General features: G+C 42.1%; 1 protein-coding gene across 17 annotated transcripts in view; it reads right to left on the bottom strand.

Annotated features, from left to right (window-relative positions):
• Window positions 1–25,774, bottom strand: part of FGGY (FGGY carbohydrate kinase domain containing) — a 264,828-nt gene that overhangs the window by 10,631 nt on the left and 228,423 nt on the right. For 13 of the 17 annotated variants that reach the window (XR_001556977.2, XR_001556979.2, XR_001556981.2 and 10 more), the window contains 6 exons: window positions 25,127–25,188; window positions 21,585–21,732; window positions 19,931–20,005; window positions 16,456–16,576; window positions 13,785–13,879; window positions 10,775–10,921 (listed from right to left, as the gene is read on the bottom strand). Coding sequence is in view for 3 of the 17 variants with exons in the window: in XM_015870644.2 (XP_015726130.1) it covers window positions 7,880–7,978; window positions 13,785–13,879; window positions 16,456–16,576; window positions 19,931–20,005; window positions 21,585–21,732; window positions 25,127–25,188 (600 nt within the window). In the remaining 14 variants the exon portion in view is untranslated. Of the gene's footprint in view, window positions 1–6,402; window positions 7,979–10,774; window positions 10,922–13,784; window positions 13,880–16,455; window positions 16,577–19,692; window positions 19,807–19,930; window positions 20,006–21,584; window positions 21,733–25,126; window positions 25,189–25,774 lie in introns of those variants that run through there. The other 4 variants (XM_015870643.2, XM_032446175.1, XM_015870644.2 and 1 more) reach the window with 3 other exon arrangements.

Raw genomic sequence — 25,774 nt, 5'->3', positions numbered from 1 at the left:
TCAGAGAGCCTTTTCTTGAGGCAGAGCACGACAGGAAAAGCTGCACTGCAGCTGCACATGCTGTTCTTTGGGACGGGCAGAGCCCAGCTCTGCAGGGTTGTCCTTCGCTCCCCTGAGTCCTGCTGGTCTCACTGGGCCTGCTCACCAACAAAGAGAAGTGTGTGTGCTGGCAGCACAGCCTATTTTATGCAGAAAATATTTTCTGAAAGTAAAACAGAAGAGAAGCAGCAAAAATGAACAACTCTGTCATTATCTAATGTGCTGAGATCTCAGCAGAGATCATTTCAAAGATCCATATTGTTTACAGCAGCTGATGAGTGTGAGTGCTGAAGCTGTGCTCTCGCTTAAAGTGCGAACATATTTACAGTTTTCAGTCCTGTCCTTAGTGCTTATCTGTCATTTCAAAATGAATGCTCCTTTTGTAAGGGCTAATTACTTGCATGAGCACTGCACTAGCTCAAAATCCCAGATTTGTTTCACTTTTCTATTAGCAGCAATCTTGTACTTTGCTTTACACAGCACATGGAAAAAATAGCGTTTTTGTTCAAAGATACTTCTTTGCTGTGACAAAGCTCGCATGGGGGCAGGGAAATTAAGTTACTCATCTGATGGAAGGCTTACTTTTACGACATGAAGCTCATTTACCCATTGTTCTGCTCTGCCTTTAGAGTGATTTGCCAAGATCTGTATAAAATCAGACTGGATCATTAGCAAAGTGCAAAGAAGTGCCAACAAGTGGGAAGAAGCTGCTGTCCCATGCTGAAGAATCTTTTCTCTGTATGTCAACATAACAAATTTGGTAGGATCCCATCCCCTCTTCTTCCAACAAATGGTGGGACCTTGAGAGACTGAAAGCTGCCAGTCACCTCGTTTTCACAGGGACAGAAGGAATGCAGGCCACTCCACAGCTCAATAACTTAATTAAAGTGAAAAAGTACAACCCAGACTCACAAGCAAAAGGATACAGTTACAGCAAGGAGGTATCCTGCTTTACATTACATTCATTGGGTTACTGATCTGTCACAAACCAGTTTCAGAGACAAATCCAAAAAGCCCAGCAATGCAAGATGTTCTGATCCCAATCCCACTGCAGGGAAAGAATAAAAGGGAAACACCTCATTTCTACAGGGCTCCTGCACAGTGAGGAGGGCTCAGCACTGAGCCAAAGGAGCGCCCCATGTCTCCATTACTGCTTAGAGGCAGCATTTGATGCCTACAGCTGCAGAAAACGCTGCTCTTGAACAAAGCTTTGTTGTTTCTACCTGTGACTGTATTTGTGCTTTAAAGGATGTGGTTTCCCATCTCTGCCCAAATATTTTCTTTAAACCAGAGTTTTGCATAGCAAGTGCATTTCACTGTAAACGTGTAACGCAGCCTTTAAAAATCAAGAGTGATGTAAATAGGAATATTAAAAACTGATATAAACCTCTGAGTGCTATTCACGCCACACTACGTGAGCCACCTTTCATGTTATATATTAGCAATGAAAACGACCACACATAAGAAACTGTTTCTATTTCTAATGTAAGATTTTGTTTTCCAGTGAACTCTAAGGGTTTTCTGATTAAACTGAACTGGGTCAACACTCTACTGGCTTTCCCACTCTTATCTCTTCTTCAGTCCATCAGATCAATGCCATTAACAACACTGTACATCTTCTTTGCACTTCTTATCCCATCACCTTTAATGTAACTGCAAAACCTGCCGAGAAAGCACTTAGATATCACTAGATCTGCTTCAAAGATCAGCCAGACAAAAAGCCAATCAAACAATTTGTTCAAAGCCACAGATAGAGGAGGTGGCAAAGCCAGAAATAAAAGCCATGGTCTCTGATTCTCATTTGCAAAATTTGGCTCTTTTTTATACCAAAGTAAATTCAGAAGAACTGGGTACTTCAGTGGTTGATGTGACATTTGAAGTAGTACAGCTGATAACAGAACTTCACCAGTATGTGTGTCACCTTGCACTGATAATAAGTTTCTCCCTGGCAAACACAGCTCCTCTTCCCCTCATCACTACAAAACACCCCACTGCAGCTTATATGGTGTCTGTCTGACCCACAGAGCCAGGGAATTCATTACTTATCTCAAGGACATTAAACAAGCTGCTGATCTGAAGTGTCTTAAGTTCTGGACACGGGTTCATCCTTAAGGAGTTACAGTATGAACAGCAATGGTGATAAATGGAGAAAAGCCCTTCATCCTTAACCCTCAATGTTACTGGTGCTGAAAAAGACCCAGCATACATGAGCAGAAAATGTACAGAAATTCTCCTCTACAACCTTAAATCGAAGCTGTGTTGAAGATGAAGTTTCTTCCCTATTTTCCTGGTTCCTGAAGTCACGGTCAAAAGAACAACTGCCACACAAAGAGAATTAGGAAATTACCAAACACAGAGAAAATGTGAACAGGAGGAAAATGAGGCAGAAAGTTCAAAGGCAGCCAAATGAAATGCTCGTGTGAACCAGATCCTGCGCAATTAGCCACTAGGGGGAACAAGAGTCATGCTGCTTCATTAAGCTGTAGGTCGCTTTTAGCAGTAGGCCTGGAAGGGGATCCTTTCCCAAGCAGGCTGGGGATGCTCCAACTCGTTCCCTGTAGCTTTCAGATGGGACAAAGCTTTCCTGATGTTCAGCAGTGTCTCAGCTTCGTCTTTCCAGTCTGTGTAGGCCTTGGCACAAGCAGTTATCTATCTGTGATTAACCTACTATTTCACCTGCAGCACCTGGTAAGATGTTCTTTAAAAAAGACATGGGAACAGAGGGGGCAGGAAGAAGAAGAGGAAGAGACACAACTAAAGAAAAAGGGCAAAAAAGACAAAGCGTATGTTTTGGTGCTGACTCCTTTAAAGTAAAAGAGAAGGAAAACCACACACAGCTCATATGTAAACTCGTGTGTGAAATGCGGGGTGCCACACAGCCCACACGGTTAGAATCCTTCCTCTAGTAAGAAGGGAGGAATGGCAGAGGACATATAGGGAGATACAACTACATGAAGTTCCACGGAGTTCCACCCCAGCCCTTGGGGAAGAAGCTCCTCTCCACGTGTGTTCAAGCTCTTAACCCCTCACCATCCACAATGGTCACCCTGGGCCATGGCTGAAGCTGCCATAGAAAAATGAATGAGGCAAAAAGTAAAAGCCCCTCTCGGGTCACTCTCTGTCTGCTGCTGCTCAGGACACCAAACTGTTCAACACTATGGCTGGAACTGAATCACGGATAAACAACGTACCATAAAAATAACAAATAAGTAATAGTTTTCAGCCTGTAAACACAAGCCTTAGGTTAAATAGAGTTCTGAGTGGTACATGTAACTGGTAAGCTGTCCTCTAACTGGAAACAGGAACTCCCTCCTATTAGAGCTAGCTCAGCCTAAAGAGTATCAGATGTTACTCGGGCCTTAGAAGGTCTGAGACATAAACTCTGCGTGCAAGACAAAAAGAAGTCAAATGACTCATGACAGAGTTTGTTGTAATATAAATGACTTTTTCTGGCTCTTGGCTTTTACAGACTTGCCATTTTCAGATCTTGAACAGCTAACCAAGGCAGCTGGCTTCCTTAGCCAGTGTCCTTCATTTTGTGTATAAAATGCTGGCATTTACAAACTCATATTGCTCTGGCTAAGGGAGAGCAGTTTATTTTAGCACTGCAATCAATGCCATCATAAATCTTTCCTCTTCCAGCCCAACACTGGCATAGCCCAAACAGTGCTGCACGGATAAAATGTGAACCCATAAAAAAAGAGCATGCACCACAATGCTTAACCAAAGTACTACAACCCTTGTGAGCACACCTGAGGAAGCAGCGAATGTGCTGGCTACCCAGTCATTCCATGGGGGCAAAGGTATACAAACAAAATGAAAAGCAAAGCCTGCCTTGTCTCCCTTTCATGCAGTACAAGAAATATCCCTTAGATGGGACTATTGCAAAATTAAACAACCTTACAATCATGACCAGTAAATAATGAGTAATATGCCTGTATACTCAAAGCTCTTATAACAAACAGTCAAAGAAAGTGAGGATAGCTCATCACAACAAGACCCCACTTATTAGAAGAGTTTCAAACAGCTTAGCATCTTTACGGCCATTACTCACCTCTTTCACCTAAGCTAAGTGCCAGCTTCCAACCCAGAGACTAACACATACCTAATTTATCAGCTGCAAGGCACTCAAGCACAGTTTCTCCCAGTCCAGTCTAAAGACACAGCATTCAATACCTAAACTACTTACTAACAACAGGCAGGGAGACATCGGTCTGGGAACATTTCACAGACAATCTTATCCGACACTGTGAAAGCATAAGGAGTCTGACCTGAGGCTGCTGGACTCACAAGCTTTTTCTTGAATATATCCAAGAAGTTTAGCTCAGATTTGAGCTACGGGGCTGGGAAATGAGAAGATCTTCCAAATACAACACAATTATCATGCTCTGATTACCACCACCACTCTGATCCTTGACAGAACAAGATGCTTCCACCATGGCTTCCCCACTCAAACCCCTTCAGAAGATTTCTACACGGCCAAGGACTAAGTGGAAACTGTGTGAAAAACCGATCGCATGTGCCCATACAAACAGGCCCTACATGGATCAAAACTTAATGTCTGTCAAAAATATTCAGGGGAACGCAACCCCCAGCGCTGCTACACATTAAGTACATTCCCTGTATATTATCCTTAGCTGAAAACTGCACTTGTAAAACTTAACAATGCAACTCATTTTGCTGCTTATCCACTCTCGCAAGGCACAGCGAGATATGGGCACAATGCTGCTTTCTCCTTATTCACGTTTACCCACTGTTTTCCAACCCTGATGTGGAGGATTATCTTTGTGCAACAATCTGCAACTTGTGCTTTTCCATGCCCAGTTACTGCTTAGCCCTTCTGCTTATATTTCCCTCAAGAGTGATGGTTATGGACCAGGAAGTAATTTTATATGGATTCTCTCTACAACTCACTGCCCCAATTTCTAATATCAAATTATGTTTCAGAATGAAGTGCTGTGGGTGTCAGAAGTTGTTTCAGAACAGGAAGGTAAGCAAGAGTTGGGAGTGATTGTTAAACATCTATGTCCAAGAAACCAAGGAAACAAGAGCCCATGACTTATAATGACAAAGAAAGGAGGCTGAGAACTGGATTATAATTCCAAAGATGAGAAAAGCCAGTACGCTAATAAAGCCACTGGGATTTCTTGCTAGTAAAACTAATAGGGGAACTTTAACATTTAAAATCCTTGATTACATAAAAGGGAAGAAAGAAAAGTCTACTTTGTATTAACCACAGCAAAATGAAATGTACTGGAAGTGCTTAGATCATAGGCAACCATCAAACTACACAGATAGGGCAAACTGTGAGAAACAAAACCTTTCAGGCATCTGTAGGAGAAAATACAACGTAGTACAGATAAGGTAAAAAAGCTTCTTCAGAGATAAGGCGGCTCAGGTATGTCCCGGTGATACCAACTACTGGCATCAAATCCCACGACTCGGTAATCATAACGTCCTTCAAAAATGTATTGAAAATAAACCACACAAGCATTTCAGACAGCTACTGCAGAGTCTCTACATGCTTATGCTTTGCTACAGAACAGTCTGATCCCCTGCACTGACATAGCAAGAGAGCAAATCCCAGATGGAAAATTAATCTCACAGCATAGCCAGATTGAGTTTCCAATTCTCTAGTGCATAACTTGAAGGTTGTTCTGCTCAGCTCTTGAAGAGGCGAGGGCAAAGAGACTTCAACTTGTTTGACATCTCGAACATCATTTAAGCCAAATGCTCTGAAAAGGACGTTACTGACTACCGACAGTTACAAAGGATCCACGGTACCCCCTTTGTACTCATCATTCCGATAAAATATTGCTATCATGTTTTTCCTTGTCTAAATGGCCTGGACAGAAAGGGTGTCCAAGGTCCAAATGACTTCAGCCATGTCTTTGAGCATGTGGTAAAATCTGGCCTTAAAATAGAAAGGAGATGTATTACTGTACACTTTAAAGAAAGCATCTGTCTACTATAAGGACACTTTTATGGTTTCCTGGTATTTATGGCTTTCCTCAAGACAAGGCCAGCAAGCTAAAATAACTGTAAGGTACTGATGTTACACAATAATTTCTTCAACAAGATGATCTTAGTCTTGGTCTGTTTGGAAAACAATCAACTAATTGTACATCTCTTTACACTGACTCCAACACCATCATTTCGGGCCTTGTTACATAGATGTGCAACAGTTGAACCAGAACTATCCCATGCAGCGTGTTTTTTCCTGTTTGACAGGTCTTGGTAAGAGAAGCACTGCTGGTCCAGTAAGAGGCTCCATTTCTGCAGATTAACAAAACACAAACTCCTATTCTTTGCCAACATCAGCTGATGTGAGTTATTAAAAGCTAACAGGCATGACGATCTAAGTGCTGAGCCCACAGAACAGATTTTATTTAGACACATATGGTCGCTTCTAATATTCTCATCGGGCACATGCATGCAAGATATAAAAGTCAGGTGAAGTCAGTGGGATTGTGCCAATGCACAAACCTGGATGAATCTTCAATATAAACACTGAAGATTAAATACATTTTGTGGGTCATTTGAACACCTTGGAGGCCTTAACTGTCTTCTCAGTCCATCCTCATAAATGTAGGAAATAGCTAACAAAACCTTTATCACCATTCTCAGAGTTAATAAACAGGTAAGCCCACTGATTTCCCAACACAGCACCTTCCACCAGTGGCCAAACAGAAGGCCACACTTTGTGTCCCTTCACTAGTTTGGTATTCTGTTACCTACCTTTAGAAGAACAATATGGTCACATCTTTACCTATTGGGGACCATCATCTCCAGCTGCAGTACTTCTGTGCCAGGTACTCATATGTACGTGGTTGCAGTTCTGTTATAGTCAATGTATTACACTGACCTACTGCAGCTGCCTTTCCCCGTCATTAAAAGTTAGGAAGAAATCCCAAATCTGAACATTTGTGTGCTGGGTGACATTTCCATTGGCACATGCTAAGTATGCTCAAAAGAACAGCACCAAACAGAAGGCATTGGTTTTGTATCCTATTACCTCCAGTATCCACAACTCATTTCTGAATGGGTAATAACCAACGGCAAGAGCCATAACAGCCTTTATCATTTCAAGATGTGTCATCTACGGGCAAACTGTGTGTCAGATTCCTGTTTGGGCTCTGATCCAGCAAAGTACTTCAGCAGATGGGCAGCCCTGCTTGTCTTCAACTGAACTTCTGGCCTCCTTGAAAGTTAAATGATGTACCAAAGTGCTTGACTGGATCAGGGCACTGGAGTAAGATGGTGTCACTGCTCTGAAATCCTGGAGTAATTCTGATTTACATTAACTGAGAATATTGCATTATGATTACAGACCGCAGTCATCTGTCATTTGAGTGCTATATGACCTGCTGCAACAAACTTTGACATTTTCTTAGACAAGTTTTTACCTGTAATAATTTCAAGTGATATAAAACATCTACAAATCATCTAAGGTGACAATTAACCAAACACTACTGTACGTACTGATCTGATCATTCATCAAATGCATGACAACATATAGCACTAGATGTAGCACTCCACCAAGAACATTTAACAGCCGTGGAATTCTTTATCTGAGCTCCAGTATAAAAGCAGCCAGCAGGATGATATCAAATGAGGGCAGCCCCGCTTCTCCTAAAAGGACCTTGGGGACTCCAAGGAGATTTGTGTATCTGCGCTTCAACAGCACAGCAATGTGGAAATGTTAAAGTTAGCAAAGCAAGCAGTCCTCAAATGAGAAGGGCAACAGATGTCAACCAGTATCACATGTCCGTAAACAGCAACAAGACAGAGGGCACTTTTCTTAGTGCTTTTGTGAGAGCATCGAGCTCTCGGCTCCATCTCAGCTGTCTGTCTCCAAGTGGTGCTGCTTGTATGTGCGATTTAACGCCCACCAAGAGCCGACTTCCAACCACACGTAAATACCGTCCACTGAAGTCAGCTGAAAGAAAGTAGAAATGTTTTCATATATTTAATGCGGCTTTTGAAAAGTGAAAAAAAGAATCATAGTGAATGCTCTCAAACCAATTGAAAGCTCATTGTGTGCTTGGCAGAGACAGACAAGCATTTATATTTCTCAGCTTTAATACTGGAGGATCATCCTTAGGGCAAAAGAGTAGCTCTGATTCATCCACTTCTTACCCTTACTGCTAAGACTTCTGACACAAAGGCCAAAATATGCTAACTAAAAAGGCACTCTTTGTACCATAAACACTGCACCACAAGGAACTGGACAGTGGCCATCAAATCACTGCCTTTTAATTTTTCCCTCTCATCTATATTTCTCTAAAGATTTCTGGTAAGGAGGCAGCTGACTCTATACAAAAGCCAGAGGCATTGCCAGCATCTTGGTGGTTTCATGCATGCCGGGTTGAATCTAACCTTTTCGATGCAAGCACACAAAAAAAGCCCACACCAAACCATTTCAATTAGGCAAAGATGTATTTCAGTGTCAAAACACCATGGAGAGAGGTAAAGGAATGGAGTTCTGCTGCTGAATCACCGCTTTGAATCCAAGCCTGGCTGCAAATATTGAACACAATGACCACAGTCACTGAACATCCTTGCTGTTTATGTGGACAACAGCTTGGTTCTCGGCAAGCTGCACTGTCTGCATCACAAACTGTCCATGACATTACTTGATAGCTTTGCTGACAGTCAGAAGTGAGAACACACAAAATGAATGGACTGTGAAGATTCAGCTCTTTTCACCACCAGAACACTGTCTCTAACAATAGCTGTATCAGCTACGCACAGAATTTTCAAGTCTTTTTTTTTATGGAGCCTGTGCCCTTTCAATAGAGACTGATGATGATCGTATCCAGAAAGGAATTTAAAAGAATCACTGACATAAAGAGGCCGTACCCAGCCAATATGCTACCAAGAAAAGCAAAAGCCAATGCCCAGCCTTGCCCAAGAATTGCCTCCACTAAACCATGGACTCAAAGCATAAATGCACAAAGTTGGAGCTTCTGAAGAAAAGGAAGACAAGTTCACAGCACCTGAACACGCTATTTGCACACAGTGCGGTTCTGAAGAACCACGTCCTTCTCTGACTTTCCAAAACATCCAGATTAAGAAAATAGGAGAAAAACATCCCAATGTGCAACGAAGGCCCTTAGTAAAAGATGAATTAATTGGGTAAAGAAAGCCAACAAAATGATTAATTTACTGCTCTCCTTCATTATTATGTTTACACAAGTTGATTATAGCACTTAATTACTAATTTACCCTGCTCAAAAACAAGAGTGCTTTACATTTTTAATGAGATGAAGGAAGGCAATACTACCTAATTCAACAGGGAGAAGTCATTTTATTTCCTCTTTTGATTTCCCAAGTTATTACCATTTCTAAGGAAAAAAGCTGTCCTCTCCCTCATCTTTCACTTGGTTCTTCCTTTTGAAAATATGGAAATCAACTAGAACATTTGTATTAATTTCAATCCATGACCTGGTAATGCTTTGGAAGAGGAATAGATCAGATCATCAACCGAAGCATGTCTGCTGACATAAGTGGAGCTACGTGAAATTACAGAGACAGACTGATCCAGAAATGAAAATAGCCCCATCCTGCTAGTTCCGTCAGCAAAAAGTTGGGCAGTTCCAATTATTACCAATGCATCTTCTTAAGAAATGCTGTCAATTCACTATTGCCACTTGCTCCATTACAGAAGCTGCAGAGTAACCATATTGTACTAAAAAGAACCAACTTCTAGCTTTATGTTTTACATCAAAAATGAACGCAGAAAGTTACCAGTAAAATATTCTTCTCTTCCACGCTGACCAGTGAGAATGACCCACATTAGATGCCAACTCCAAAATAAATTTGCCAGTTTAATTTCAAACTGGCAATTTTATTAATTGCTTTAATATGCAATTAAGGAATAGTCAGTGGAGTGCTGAATTTTATAAGGCAATAACGCCGTTCCCTGGTGTACAGCTTTGTCCCAAAGAGCCCAAAAAAGAAAAGAAAAGGAAAGAAAGGAGCTGGACGATTGCCAAATCAAACAGCACCTTCTTCCCATTTTCAATTACATACAAGTGAAGCAGATTAATGAGGATATAGTGGAAACTTTGACATTTATTTATTGAACATTTTTACTGAGAAGGAATTGCTGCTGGCTCACTACACCGGAAACTATATTTTTACTACAGAAACAATCACATAGAAAAAAACCCAGGATCCTGCTGCTCCACATGGAAGGAACGGCGAGAACCAATAAATTGACCCATCTAAGCCAGAACCAGTGAGGTTATCCCATTGAACACGGCACGTGTTTGAAAAATCCCCCAAACTCTAGTAAATATTTCATAAATCCTTATGCTGTATGAGCTTTACACAGCTCCATCTTCTGTGCCAGCCCTGACCCAGGCAGGCTGTGCTCTGGTTCACAGAACAATAATGAAGGTACTACAAAACCTCTAAAAGGAAAAAGCTGTAGCAGGGGCAAATGAAAAGATAAACCGAACTGCAGGAAGAAATTCAGATTTTCTCCTTTTCCCGGAGATTCCGGAGACAAAGAACCAAAAGATAAAATGGGAAATAACTCTCACCGCAGCGCGTGTGGTTTTATCCTTTTTGGATAGAACAATTGTTTTAATTCTCTTTTACCACAGAGGAGAAGAATGCGGAGAGAGTAAATGAAGAGGAAAACAGAGAAGTCAACATTCTTTGAAGGAACGACATATGGTGACCAGGCACGAGATGGAGGTTATAAATCTTTCCTTGATAGAATTACCTAAAGATGAAATTGCAGCTCCAAGGGGCTCGAGCTCCTAAAACCACACACATCCAGCAGATTAACCTCCATGGCTACAAATTTTACAGTATCTTTCATTTCCAGTGTTTGTTTTTCCTCCTGCAAAGGCTCAGCATACTCAGAATTCTGTGACAAAAACAGACGTGGTGAACAAAAAAGCATGAAAATCTTCTCTGCCCAAATCACTTAAGAAGTTAAAAGAAATAAGGATTATAAGGAAGTATTGCATCCTGTAAATGGCCACTGCTGTATTACAGAAAAGAGAAGGAGCTGGGAGGAGCACGGAGACTTGTTTCCTTCTGAGAAGAAACTCATTTAGGGAAAAGCATATTTGTGTTCCAGCCATTATAATCAGTTGCCGAAGAAAGGGAAGTGTGAGCATCCAATTGCTTCACAAACGTGCTGACTGGGTTCAGCATGCAGCAACTGTAGGTAAATCACTCCCTGTTCCTGGAACAATAAACCCCCAAAGCAGCAACTTCCCCATTTCCAAATCCCAGTGGTGGAACGTCACAGGATTAAGGATCAAGACAGTACAGGAAACAGGACAAACAGCAACCACCAAAACCATCTACTTTACCCCTAAGGAAAAAATGGGCAATGCCAATCCATTTCCCAACCATTAATCTAGAAGTCTAACACTAATTACAGTATACGGTTACCATACGTTTCTTACTCTATACCATTTCTCCTAACCACAGACTTTCTCTGTACCAAATTTCCTGAGCCAACAGCAGATGGCTGGAGCAGCAGCTCTGTCTTGATGCCCCATGGCCCCAAAACACCCACAGCACCAGAACGCAGGAGCAGGGCGGCTCTAACGCCTGATGTGCACTGCAGTCCCAAAGCTTCAGTACTTCAGTATGCAGACACAACCCGAGATCAGCCCCGCTCCACAGGCTCACCAGCTCCCTGAGGCATCGCTCCCAGCAGCACTACTATGAATGCTTGGCACCGGTGTGCTTTACCTGTCTGTTCGGTAGTCAGCAGACCTGGTTAAATCCAGACAAGATTACCAGACGTGATCTTGAGGGACCTTGGTTTTGGGTGCTATTTCCAAGCTTTCCTGAAGATGCCTCGATTTTAGAGAATAGAGAACAGCAAAGCCAGGAAAAACAGATTGCTTTTAAGCATTTTGCTTTTGTCACATCCAAAAATCATTCTGAGAAATGTGACCAAAATCACTGGGAAAAATACAGTAAAAATTCCCCTTCAAACAAACGTAGTTATAAAGAGGCTACTGCTAAAAAACCTCACAGGGTGGTTGGTTGGTGGTTGGTTTTATTTTTGTATTTTTTGTTTTACTCCTTTACTGTTAGACTGAGCAAACAAACAGTTCTGGAAAACTCAATAACTGAGTAGGAAGCATCTATCAGAGGGCAGATAATAACTTCTGTTATTCACATAAACTACAGTGACACCGAATGCTTGCAGCAGCACCTCTATGAAAGGTTTTGCTTTGCAAAGAATGCTAGAAAAATAAGAGAAGGTTATTGAACTGCAAGGTTAGGTACCCATTTACCTACAAAGATGTTTGTATGCTTTATACTGTCCCTGACCTCAAGTACCTGAATTCTTTGGAAAATATTTCAACGTAATTGAAAACATTTGCTGCACAACACAGCTGATATTGCCATTGGTGTCACCTCTTCAACAACAACCTCATGAACAGACGCTAAGCCGAATCAGAGAGCGGCTTCTTCCCACCGCAGGTTTGGTGACTTGGATGGGGCCTCTCCTGGCTCCCAGCAATCACCACCAGCAGCGGGATGGAAAGAAACATGTCATAAACGTCCAGGGAGATGAATAACAACAGTCATTTCCAAGCTGCTTTCCCCTTTCCTGTTCCTGGGGGATCCCAAGGAAGCACCTGGGGCTGACCTGCAACTCAGTGAAACACAAGGCATTGCCCTACTGGCCAGCAAGAGCCTTGCAATCAGACCTGACATGAATGGAGAAATCAGATTCCTAATGCGGTGCTGAGGTGCTGGAATGAAATGTGATTTGTTTCTTTTTTTCTTTATAATCTGCTATTACTTTCTTTGATTCAAGAAAAGATGGGAAGGGACTGTATTTTTATAAAGACAGACTTACTTAATTTAAAGAGTTTTGAGATGTTCACTGAGCACATAATGGTTCAAGGTATCTTAAACCAGAAATGAATACTGCTTTAAATGAAGATAGAAAACAGAAAGGTAGGAATTAAACATGAGTTCCCATCACCAAAAGATGCTACTGAAATTGCGTTTATCAAAACAATCAAGATTTCCTTACAAGCAGAAATGCACATTGTGCAATCTATTTGTTCCAAGGGATTCATTTTAATGGAAGAATTCTCATGAAAGGAAGCTGTGCTTTCTGCTAGGAGAGGAAATGCCCTTTGCTGGCAGAACTGACAGGTGGGGAAACAGCTACAATTGTGTGCATACAGATGGTTCTTCAGGTTGTCACTTACACAAATGCAGTTAAATCATGCTTTGGCTGATCCACTGAACATAAAAGCATTACTGACACTTCTTCAACCATTAAAGGACTGAAATAGCACAAATAAACACTAAGTTCCACTCTCGTTATTAACTCTGAATTCACTACTACAAGACAAGAGGTGTAGGTGTGTTTTTTGTTCTTTTCAATTCTGTAAGTGCTATGGTATTTCTGATGTTTAATATTCCCCAATGTGAAGTGGGACCCGTAGCTGAGATGAAAGTGTGGCCGTCTTGCAGGAGCAGGGCCTTGCCAAATGCCCCCTTCTGTCTGTAAGAGTACACAGCCCAACCTCACAGAGAACAGCTTATTCTGCATGTCAGACATCAGTGAATCTTCTATACACATAAGTAACAGAGTTAAAACATGAGGGTGGAGAAAAAGAGATGCCGGCTCTGCAAACTTTTCCACTTGAATCAAAGCCTGTGCATAGTGCTGAATTTCCAAAGGTAAAACATAATGAAAAAAGCAGTAATTAAAAATAAAAAACTCAGGTGCTGCCTACCTGTATAGATGCAAAATCCCCCGAAGCACAAGCTCCAAGAATAGCAGCACCCACCAGGACAGACTCCACTTCTTTGGACAGGACAACAGGTTTGCCTATACAGGAAGAAGTCACACATCTGTTAGGAAGAATAAAGCAGTGCAGCAGTAGCTGCTCAATGAATAATTAAAGGTAAGAGAGAAAAAGAAAGAAGGAAAGACAAAGGACTTGAAAACTTCGTTCACAGCTCTGTTCATACAGTACAACCCACTGCAGATGAACGTTAATCTGTGCTGGGTGGTTCCGGGACCCAAGAAAAATGCAGAATGTAAATAAAACAATGTCAATATTAATGCAGAAAGCATCAATACGTAAATGAAGAGCAGCGGTTAATCACCTCAAAGCACTTGGCTGAAAGCTGTTACCCACACCTCCAAACCAACCTGAAAACTGAAAGTTGACCTTGAGGGGCAGCGCGGGTGGAAAAACCCCTTTCTGTTTCTTTTGTAATGAACAGCAAAAACCCAAAAGGTTGTTTGTGTTCGTTTTTAAATGTATGCCAACAAAGCCCGGCTGTTTTTGTTGGAAGGTGGAAAAATATAAATAGTGACCTTTCACAAGCTGTGAATGAAATAAAAGAAATCTTATCTTCCAGTTGTACAATATACTTGAAAAGAAGATTAAAGCCCCAGAAAAATAAAAGAAAATACAATGAAAAACTTTGCATGTTTTGCAGTAAAAGTTATGGAACAGTTTCATCAGCCATGGGTGCCATCGTACTTTTCCTCTTTTCAGCAACCTGTGCTATCAGGGTAAAAGCAGAAGGAAAAAGAGCATTGAACCACTAAGATCTGCCTGAAGTCTCAGTTCTTAGAGGTGCCTGAATGGTGTGAGTGTAACAACTCCTCCAGCTGCACTTCAGATGCTCATCCCACTTAAACAAAGGATTGTACATCCCTACAGTATTTGGCACGTGTGTAAATTTCCATTACTGAGATAACCTCATTGGATGCATGATGATGCAAATATGGAGGTGGGAGGAGGACTTCCTTCTCCAAACAGCATCAGAGATATAATGCTCCTGTGAGCCAACTGCAAGATCAGAAGGAGCTGAAAAGGGAGGGAGATGTAAGGAGAGCTCTGAGCAACTCCTACAGAGAAGCCAAATACATGCTTTTAAAATGGGAAATCAAATTCCTAATATAAGAACCAACTACCAATGCAAAGCAAGTCCACCTTGCACTCCAGGCATCTCCTAACATACTGATATTGCTCTGTTCCCCTGGTTTAAAGCTGCCTACAGTCATTTTCCAGTGCCATAGCACTCTATGCCATTTCTGCCTATAGTTAGCACAGACGGTGTGGTGCAGAGAGAAATTGAGTACAGTGTGGGCTTGTTGCTGGACTGCTGGAATGGCTACCAGCCGTGAGCCAGCGCAACCACAGCACCTCTCGTGTTTGTCTGAATTACAATAAACACATCCACCTTAAAAACAAGAGCTCAAAATCAAACTCCTGAGCATTCCTCCTGCTAAGGTGGCTCATGGCTTGGGACTTGGGTTGGCAAATGGCTTGGATCAGACACAGACAGCCTCACATGAACACTTACAGCCACTCGGCTGCTCACCAGGCACTGAAGCAGAAAGCAATTTAAGCATTTTAACCCTAAAACTTACTGCACATTTCCTGCGCCATCAGAATGAATGCAGAATTCTTACCAAGCAAACAAAAAGATGGAGATACTTTTTAAGTGGCCTGTAAAGTTATCTACTGGGTGTCTGCATGGCTGAGTCATGGGCATTTGCAGCTAACAATAATATATTCAGATTTTTTTTCTCGTGAAAGAATGGGGGATTGATCCTGGAATGTCAGTTATTTTATCTGATAGGCTCAAATGAGTTCAGCACAACCGAGAGCATTTCACTTAGATGAACTCTGACATCTCTTGTCAGTCACAGATTTTACAAATGGGGGAGAACTCCAGACTGCAAAAGGGCCTTTTTGTCCTGAATTGTACTTGGCCATTAGTTACAGTCAAAGAACTCCTGATTACATTTTAATCAGAAAACCTTTTCACTGATTCTTTGTTTCACGTGTCAGGGATCAGCATCCCAAACTCTGCACGCTGAAATTCACCTAAAGCATTTGAGTCATGTACGGGAAGATATGCACCTCTCGACATTCTTCACATCCAGAAAGTGCCACCTCGACCACAACACATCCATTAATTGGAAGGTCAATAGGCATTATCAGTTTGCTTCTCCATTTCTGTTCTCAACCCAGATAAGTACTTTAAGAATATTTTCATCTTCCCTTCTGCATCATGGTTGTAAAGTGCAGTTTGATGTAATGGCAAGTCACATCTCCCAGCCAAATATCCCAAATCTGAGCATTACTGTGCTCATGTCAGCTCAGACGTCTTCCTTTGACATACACCCTAAACTTACATTACTCAAAGTTTTCCTGAAGTCTTTTGAACTTCTAAACATTTCTGTCTTACCCAAATGCCTTTAAATGTCAGGAAATCCAGTCTTGCAGGAAGTTACATTTCATTCCAATATTTTTCTCCAACCAACAAAATCCAGTTCTATATAAAGGAAGTCTTTATTTTTCCAAAGATGGGGCACTTGGCCACCTACAATAATAAAGCAGCTTTACCCTTTATCCTTTACCCAAACTTCCTCTAACTTACCAGTAATGTCAGCGTGCATCTGCACAAACAGAGGGTTCTTGCTCAGCCCACCACACAGGAACAGGGTGTTGATACGATGGCCTGCAGCCTCCATAGCTTCCAAAATATGCCTTGTTCCTAACTTCAAAAAGGGAAAAATAAAAGAAAAAAAGAAAAGCACAACAGATGAGCACAAGAGGGCAGCCACAGGAACCCGAGAACAATGTGCTACGAAGTGTGACAGAAATGTGCAGACACTACCTGCCCTTAGCAGTAACCTGAGGGCTGGGTATGGGACTCAGCCCAGCTTTGAAGAGTAAATGGTATTGTGATTAAGGACAATAAAAATCAAGCAGATTGCACAGAGAATTGGGAAGTACAGAGGCACGGTATATTGCATTGAGCACCCTCGGGCTGGCTGAAAACAGGAAGAGGTAACTTCCACTCTGCACTGCTGGGGGAAAAGGGCTTGCATGGAAGTACCTGCAAGGGTGGAGACTGCGATGACTGGAAGACAGAAATGGGCACCAGCTAAACTGATGGCAGGGATCACCAGGAGCAGCATGGTAGAGAAAACATTTCCAGGCTCAGAACTAACCCCTATTATGGCAAAGACATTACCGCCAAAACCTCCTGTTTTCTTTGCACAAAAGTACTGAGATTTCTGAAGCTAAATGGCAAAACAGAAGAAAACAAAACAAAACAAAAGAGCAAATGATAAACCTGCACTTTCTGCCTTTTCAGCAAAGAAAAAGCGGAGGAATTTTCTACTGGCTTAACTATTTCTCTTGGCCTTTGCCCTGCACAAAATAAAATGTTCCATTTCATGCCTGGATTAAGTTGAACCACATCTAAAATGTAGGTATATTTTTAAACTTCTCACTTCCAAGTCTTCATTCTCAGTAGCCTTAGAACAGGTCAGTGCTGTAAATGATGAATGCAAAGAGTCTGCCAATTAAAGAAATCTTCCCTCTTTGTGCTACCCTTGCTTGCCATTGAAGCCAGCTCTCTCTGTTCTCTCTTACCAGAGCACTCCCAGTCCCTCTGACCAAATGGTTCTGACAACCATTATTTATGTTTTCCTTACGCTGTGCTGTGGGTTCATGATGAGGTTTGCTGCCTGCAGTAAAACACTCCACAAATAAACTCCACTAAAACTAGTGGAGTTTCTGCAGACTGAGCCACGTGCTGTGACTGGCACAACCCCGGACAGGTCTTCAAATGTATTTCTGAGTATTAAGGCAAGTGGTTACGAGGAACTTCAGCAGCCACAACACAGCTGACTAAATCCATCGCTTCCCCATTGACACACAGAGCTCACTTCCAAATCGCACAGCCACCATTTTAATCGTGGAAAAAAAAACTACTCGAGAAAGTCTGTCTCCTCTGAAGGGGGTTTGACGGCCATGACGGGGCCTCTGTTCTCACCGAGAGCCAATTGGTGCGCTGCGTTTGGCGATGAATGGGGAGGAGGATGTTCTCTTTCACTACTTACGGAATTCAAACCTACGAACGACTTCTCTCACAGCGAACACATCCCAACGAGCCTCAGAAAGGACACGCTGTGAAAATCAGTTTGTGTTTACCTGCCTGGAAAATTGTATTCACGGAGCAATTGAAATTACAGCCAGACTTATTTCACTGTGGGTGGGGGGGGGGAACTAATTTAATCCTGGATTGGAGAAAATGCAAATGGAGGGGCTTGAAATGCAAATTTTATATGAAAAGAAAAAAAGCGTCTCCAGCTGAAAAGAAAACCAGAGATTAACATTCTGAGGGCAGGCCTACACTTTGTACAGGACTTTTACTTAGCTTTAAAGCTGCCTTGCCTCGGTGGTTAATGGTATGGGACTGGGACTGTGCTTCTGCAAAGCAGAGCTGGGCTGGGAGTGGCAGAACATGGGAGGAAAACTAAAATGTCCGGGTACAGCATCAGCAGTTGGTAAATGCATCACACCAAACCCGGGGCTGCCTCTGTCTGCTTTCTAACTACTATTCGAACGCTGCTTACCAGATTAATTTCTGTTAACTTACAATGAAAAGTATGGTATGACCTTTTAATATTAAATCTCATGATTGGGGCAATTAACTGCCACGATGATCCACAAATGCTGAACTTAGAGCTGAACGCAGTATGCGTGTGTTACAATAAAACGTGAGTTGCATTGTACTGTGAGATAATAGGTGACTTTCCCAGGATTTCCAGCTGAGAAGGTTTCCACCTCATTAGCACTGCACAATATCTGAGCACCTGTTCGATACTGGGAAGTTTTCAGTCTCTTTCAGGGTAGTATCAGTAGCTGGCATTGATTAAACTCTCCTACACATTCTTATTTAAACTGTGGGATTAGACTGAAGCATCAGGTAGACATCAGCTATATTCATCTTAAAAAAGATCAAAACCGACAACCATCCATTCCAGGCCCCAGCTACTCCCTGAAGATGGAGGGTTAACACATGAGATGTACAGCTCACAGCGAATTTACAGCAGCCGCCCACCCTCCATCCCAGATGGCTGACCCAGCCTAGCAAAGCTGCTGTTTAACCAGTAGAGAAGTTTGGAAGTTTTCCAGCCAAATAGAGGTTTGTCAGGAAAACTCCCCAATCCATCAAACTGTTCATGTTTTGCAAGTTCAACAAGTTTTGTTGTGTTGTTTTTTTTAATTACAAAGAGGATGTCAAAGGAATGTCAGCTGCAGTCACCGAATGCCTGGGGATCGCACGCCCCTCTGCAGGGACCCTGCGCCAGTGTTTCAAAACAACTCCTTTGGCCCAGGTTCTTGTGTCAAAATAGAACTACAGAACCCCTGGTGAACTGGAGATCCCGGGTTCTGGAAAGTCTCTCATCTGAGAAAATGAGGGCAGAAACAGAAGTGTTCCTATGAAACATCCCATCCATGCACGTCTGCAAACTACCATGACACTGTCATCAAGGTGATCTCTCCTCTTTTACAGAAACACAGCCTCAGGTTGGAATTGATGTTTAGAAGACAATTGGTTGCCTTGCAATGGGGGAATGAGCTCTGGTTCATTCATTGTGCAGAGTTTCAGACCCACTCAGACGTCAGCACTGCGGTTCTGACTTTCCCAACAGGCAATGAGAGGAAACCTCATTTAGGAACGGTCTGAGGCTGAGCCAAATTTGGGGACAGCAAGTTCCTTCCTAAAAGGAATTCCGTGCTTTTTTTCCCTCCACTCTCTCAGCCATGATGCCAACACTGCCCCTCGTAGCATCAGCCTCTTTCTCAACATACGTACCAGAGGCAAAGGCTCTGAATGGTTATAAGGGGAAAACTTTCTTGGGAACATATTCTTCACACCATCTCCTACATCTGGGAGTAGTCAGCAATGTGGGTAAACAATATCTTGCTCCTGCAAGAAGTCCAGTAAGTGAATTCATCTACTACTAGCAATCTGTTTAGCAGAGGAGAATGATCCATCTGCCACAGGACACAGGACAATTCGTTTGTTCTTTTATGCATTTAAAATGGCTTACAGCAATTGCTTGAATCGTGGCCAAGTAGATAAGGGCAAGTTCATCCAGACCCCGAGACAGTGTCAGTCCGACAACCTGCACAAAGATCAAAGAGAAAATGTACATATCCAGCCAAGGTAAAACTCCGTGGTTTCTTGTTGTAACAAGCTTAAGTGATAATTCTGAGCCTTACTGTTGTGAGCTATACACATAGCGTTATGTCAAACATGTTATCCTTGATCTAGGGAAGAACCACATAAATTGTTGTTGTCCTCATGAAGAAATAAAGAACAAACAGCATCTAGTGTAGGATTAGAGACAGATTAACTCTGACAGTTTTATGTTGTGACTCAGACGTCGCTTGTGAATGTATTTAATGCAATAATATGAAAATGCTATTACATAAAAGCAAGTCTTAAAAAGCACTTCTCACTTCCAAGCACCGTAACACTGAAAGACAATTAATTATTAAAGCCCATGCCTTCATCTTCTTTACTCTGAAATAAATAAATATTGTGCTGTAGTTACTCTGGGTTAATATCAACATGGGCCAGATGTGAGCACCAGCAGAGGAAACGCTTTGCTATTAGCACTGTTTGCACACAGCTCTCATCCCAAGGGAAATTCTGATCCTGCTGCAGTGTATGATTCTTTCATAAAATCACATCGGTGTCAGTGAAACTCCACAAATATGTCACCTATTTTTTGATGCTTCTTCTGTTTGTGGTTTGAAACGTGTGGTGGTGCTTATTACAGCTCCCTTTCCTACTTCAGCCTTGCACACAGCAGGTTTTGGTGCTGGTGAGAAGCTTGAGATATTCATTACACGAACACGATGCCACTCTGAAGTGCATTTTCATCTTACTCGTCAGGTATTTTGATATCATCAAATGATTCCTTTCTGAGAGCTCTCCAGCCCCACACAACTACACCTGGCCTGTTAAGATATCCAGTTGACAAGCAGAAAGTTCAACAAAAATAATCCATATCTTTAAAGATGGGCTGAAAAAGGTCCCCAGCAGAGCATCTCTGGTGAGCTTCCAAAAGCTGCTTCCTGGTTGCACACTGCAATGCTCTGCACATTTCCTTGTGCAAAACACAGCACTTCAAGCCCTGCCAGTTCCAAAAGCAGCATTTTAAAAACCTGAAGCCAGCATCAGACTTTGAACAAAGACCTACGAAGCACCATGACTGCATGTTTCCATGCATGAGAGCATCTATGGCAATGTTTAACAATGAGCAGAGGAGCCTTTCACCTCTGTTGAGATTTAACACACAACAATTCTAACATAGTTCATTCACTGCTGAAATGAAATGATCTTTTGTTTCATTCCTTTCCCAGGTAAAGATGCTCTAATTTGTGCCGAGATGCAAAATTAGGCAGTCAGGTGAGTTAATGACAACTGTGGGCTCTGATAACAGAGTCCTTGGAAGGTCAGTGGGACATGCACGCTCTCCTTATATTTAGGAAATAGATGTGGCTGTACCGGTCTCTGAACTCTAATGATCTCTGGTTTTCTACTGAAACTTTAGCACACTTCAAAATGCAGCAAGAAACCCAAATCCTATGGGACAGTTTAAATAGCTGAGGAGGAGTATGTTCAAAATTAAAGCTCCTTCCAAGATTTTTTTTTACCCCGTATTGACCTTTTTGCAAAGACAGGCTGTTTCTTACCATGCCCTTCAGTGTCAGATCTGTTAAGGGAGATCTGTTTCCATGGAAATCTGGCCAAACATGTAAATCAACAGTGAGGAAACCCACAGGCAAGGATTTCTTAATCAGATCCAGGTGACTGTTCAAGTATGTATATATACTTTGAGCACTAGAAGAAAAACAAGTTGGAAAAAGAGTGGGGGAGGTTATTCATCAAACATAAAACATTTGCACTACTATCAAAAGCAGAAAACCCAACAAAGAATCCCAAATCCCAGAAGTAAAACTAAGGGGGGAGAAACAGTGCAGCGTGCAGGCGGTGGGGAGCCCATCTGCATGCCTCAGTTCTGCGGGATGGAGGTGGAATGGAAGTTTGTGATCCCAAGTCTGCACACTGCTTCCTATGGGCCCTAACTGAGCCAGAGCTGATGGGTACTTTGGGGTTTGATGATGCTTGTCTCTAACAGCAAGGTGCTGACAATGTGAAAGGGAGAGCTGGAGAACAGAAAGCCGAGAGGGAAGAACAAGGAGGATTCCAGAGAGAAATGAAAATTCCTTTACAACAGTTAAGCAATTTCTCTGATTAACCAATAGCACTTTCAGCTTTCCTTTTTTAAACCATAATTATTTCAGTATGCGTTACGATTAAAACGCAGCACTAAGGGTGGAGGAGAGAAAGCAAGTGGCTGCTATTTCAGGGAGGAGCCAAACATGGGCCTAAACACGCTTGCATCTAAGTTCAGATACACCCAGCTCCACAATATCCAACAGACACTTTCTTGGACCAACAGCGATCTTTGGTCTAACAGTGAATTCTTCAGTGCTCTGGCTTCCAATAGCTCCAGTGACATTCCATCTAAAAAATGTGGCAATTATGCTCAGAATACTTTTTCAAACACTCATAATATCATAAACAGATTCATATACATTTTTCAACCCCTTGGAAATCTCCAAGTGGGGCATTTAATTCTAGACATGTGGGTCAATAATAGCATGTAACCCTAATTACAATTGATTAGTCATTGTCTCATCTACTACAGACCCAAACAGAGATATTCACTTAGCCTCTACATGTATATTCAATCACACACTAATGAGATCCCTGAGGGAATTTGGCATATGCTTTACTAGTTTGACTTCTGACCTGCTAGCAGCTGTATATTTATACTTTGCATTCAACCATTCAGCTGCATGTTTTTTCAATTATACCTTACCATGTGTATGCTATCCGAGGATATCATTCAAAATGAAGTGCACTTGGAAGACATTAAAATAACTAATTCACATCATTATTCACATACTTTTAAATGTGCTTTATGTGTCTTCCTGGACCTGAATTATGACAATTTTGAGGTCACCGTTTTTCCCCCCCTTGCAGAGGTGGCCCTGTATTCTACATCACTACAACTTACTTATAGGTAAGCAGAGCACGTTAAAGACAAAGTCATTGTATTTCCAGGCTAAATCACGGTTTGACCATTGGGAAGAAAAAGAAAAGAAAGCTTCACTCCTCCAGAAATGTACCAGACATCACAGCTCCCATCTGTTCTCTGTGCTGCTTCACCACACTTGCAGGGATCAGCTGCCTGTACCACCCTGACATAAGACTACACAAAGGAATCTGGAGCTCAGCCGGATACGTTTCCACCCAGACCACCTTGGCATTTTCCTTTCTTCATGGCTTTTCCTCTTTTTGTCTGTACAAGATGTGAGTGATTGGCAAAGTCCTTCGAATTTCTGCCAGTTCCAGTTTGTACCAAAGCCTGTGCTGGACGCAGTGTTACGGCATGAGATCTCTGGAGCTTTTTCTCCCCAATTCCACACGAAGTTATCAGTAGCAGCTGGATTTGGTTTGCAGAGCTAAGCACAAGCTAATAAAAACGAACAATGCTGAAAGAGGGGAATAAGAATTGAACACAAGTTTGCTCCAGATTATGCTCTTATTAAGGACAGAATTTCAAAAAGCAACAAGAGTTTGGTACTTAATCTGTTTAGGAATCCAGAGGGTGCCAGTCTGAATCTTTGGGGGGAAAAATGTAAAAAATTTCCATTTCTAAACCTGAAATGAGGCTATAAAAATATACAGGTATAGCAAACTGTCAAATACTATGATTATGTCCTGCTTGAATGGTCCCAGAAGAGCTGACAGATGACGTGTGTGTCACTTCGTTGCTTTTTGATTTTCCAGGAGCCATGTCTTCAGATGGGGGAACGGCATTGAGAAGTGAAGGAAAAGCAGCTCACCTCTTCGCAAAGCGCCAATGAGCACATGATCCTTGATGGCAAACATGCTTCTTCCACCAGGAGATTTGGAGCTGTGATACTAGGAGTATTTAGACTTAAAAGCATAAACAGTGTTACATCTTTGATCTCCCACTCTAGTCTACACAGTGGATTTTACCATACCATGATGGCTACAGGTCAGACCCACACAATAAAGAGACTGAACAACAAATGTGATTTCTCTGCAGCAATTTCTGCAACTCACTGAACTGTATGAAGAAAGGAGCTCGTTGTTCACACAGCGTGTCCATTGGTTAAACCAAATGCTATACTTGCAGCTGTTCAGACAGCCCTCATGCAACTCAACCCTCCTCACTTCCAGTAAGAGGAGGGAAAAGAGAACATGGGAGTAAGGCTGGGAAGGCTGCACAAGTGGTCAGCAGGAGCTGGTTTCTGGCAAGCCCATTTAAGCCACACAGGCCCTAACAAGTTACCACAAATCAGCTGGAGCAGTGGTAAGTGCAGCATGCAGTGCCTCACTCCTTGTGGGTGCAAAGGAGCAAGAATCTGAGCAGTGAAGCTTCTGAGAGCAGCTGCTCAGCAGGCTGTTGACACTGCTGAACCTACTTATGAGCTGTGTTGCTATATGAAGAGGAAATAAAGGCAGGCTTGGGAAGGCAGAGGTAGGCAGCAAGTAAGAGGCACAGACTTTTGACACCATTATTTTCATGAATTCGTATCCACTGTATATGTGCAGTTCTGATCCCAATATTCTGTGTCTAGTGTCCTATCCAGATCATAACCCAAACCTTTAGCTCTGTGAAGTTAGTTCTGGTCAGCACATTATCACACCTAGGATAGACAAGCAAAGCTGCTACATACTCACTCCAAGAACACACAAAAAAAGTCATCAGAGAAGTAACTAATTCTTTCTCTTATGCTTCACATGAGGGCACAGGAATAATGTATTCCTAACTAAGCTCTATTTCACCCCTGGAGCTCAATAGGTCATCTACAAATTAAGACATGATTAGCTTAAGGCACACAGCTTAGCTGAACAGGGCTGATAGTATGGTATAAAGAAATACACTGGGTTGGGTACAGCCAAGGTTGACAAGCTGGTACCACCATCTAGGTACCCTCAAGATGTCTGAGAGGAGATTAAAGCTTTCCTCTCTGAACAATCCCCTGAAAAGCCTTTGTAAATACTTTCAAGCCACTGTTGTTCTGTTGATTCCCATGTTCCAGAATACATACACAGCAGAGCAATATCTCAGTGCTGGGGATACAATATGTCAGTTGATAAGGCAGACATGTGATAAAGAAATAAGAACAGAGACCTGCCTGCAGCTTTGGATTGTAATTCCGGGAAGGCAACATGGCCTCGGACCAGGTGCTCTATCTGAAAAAGAGGAAAGCAACATGTTTTCAATGATAATATCTTTAAAATTCAGTCCTGGAAAGAGGCAACGCAGTTTCATAACTTTAAAAAGACAAGAAAGCTTCTAAACTACTCATGAGGTGTAAAGTCTCAGTCCAAGTGAAGCCAATGGCAAAACTCCCACCAACATTCCATATTTTGCTTTCAAACCGTAACAAAAAGCAACACACCAAGCAAGGCAATATGGTAAGCATGCGGTGCCTCCATCAGAAGAGTAACACTGAAAGGAGGGAAGGTTTTCCTGCCCAGCAGTACTTGAGAGTTGTGTCCTCTAATCTCTCTCACTCAATTGGACGCATGCTTACATTGGAACTACACCAGAAGCATCTTATTGGCCCAAATCCCTACGTCTTTCTATATCATAGCATTACAATAAAACACAAGGTGTGCTGTCATCTGGATAAGTGCTCCGTATGTTCATTGCAGGAAACAAAATGTTTCCTCTGACAAGCAATTATTGCTTAAACAAAAACAAAAAAGCTCAATACAGGTTCTGTTTGTGCTGTATTTATAAATCATCCAGCCCCTTCACATCACAGTGACTACC

Source organism: Coturnix japonica, chromosome 8 (assembly GCF_001577835.2).
Source record: "Coturnix japonica isolate 7356 chromosome 8, Coturnix japonica 2.1, whole genome shotgun sequence".
NCBI lineage: Eukaryota > Metazoa > Chordata > Aves > Galliformes > Phasianidae > Coturnix > Coturnix japonica.
This window is presented reverse-complemented; position numbering and strand designations above follow the sequence as displayed.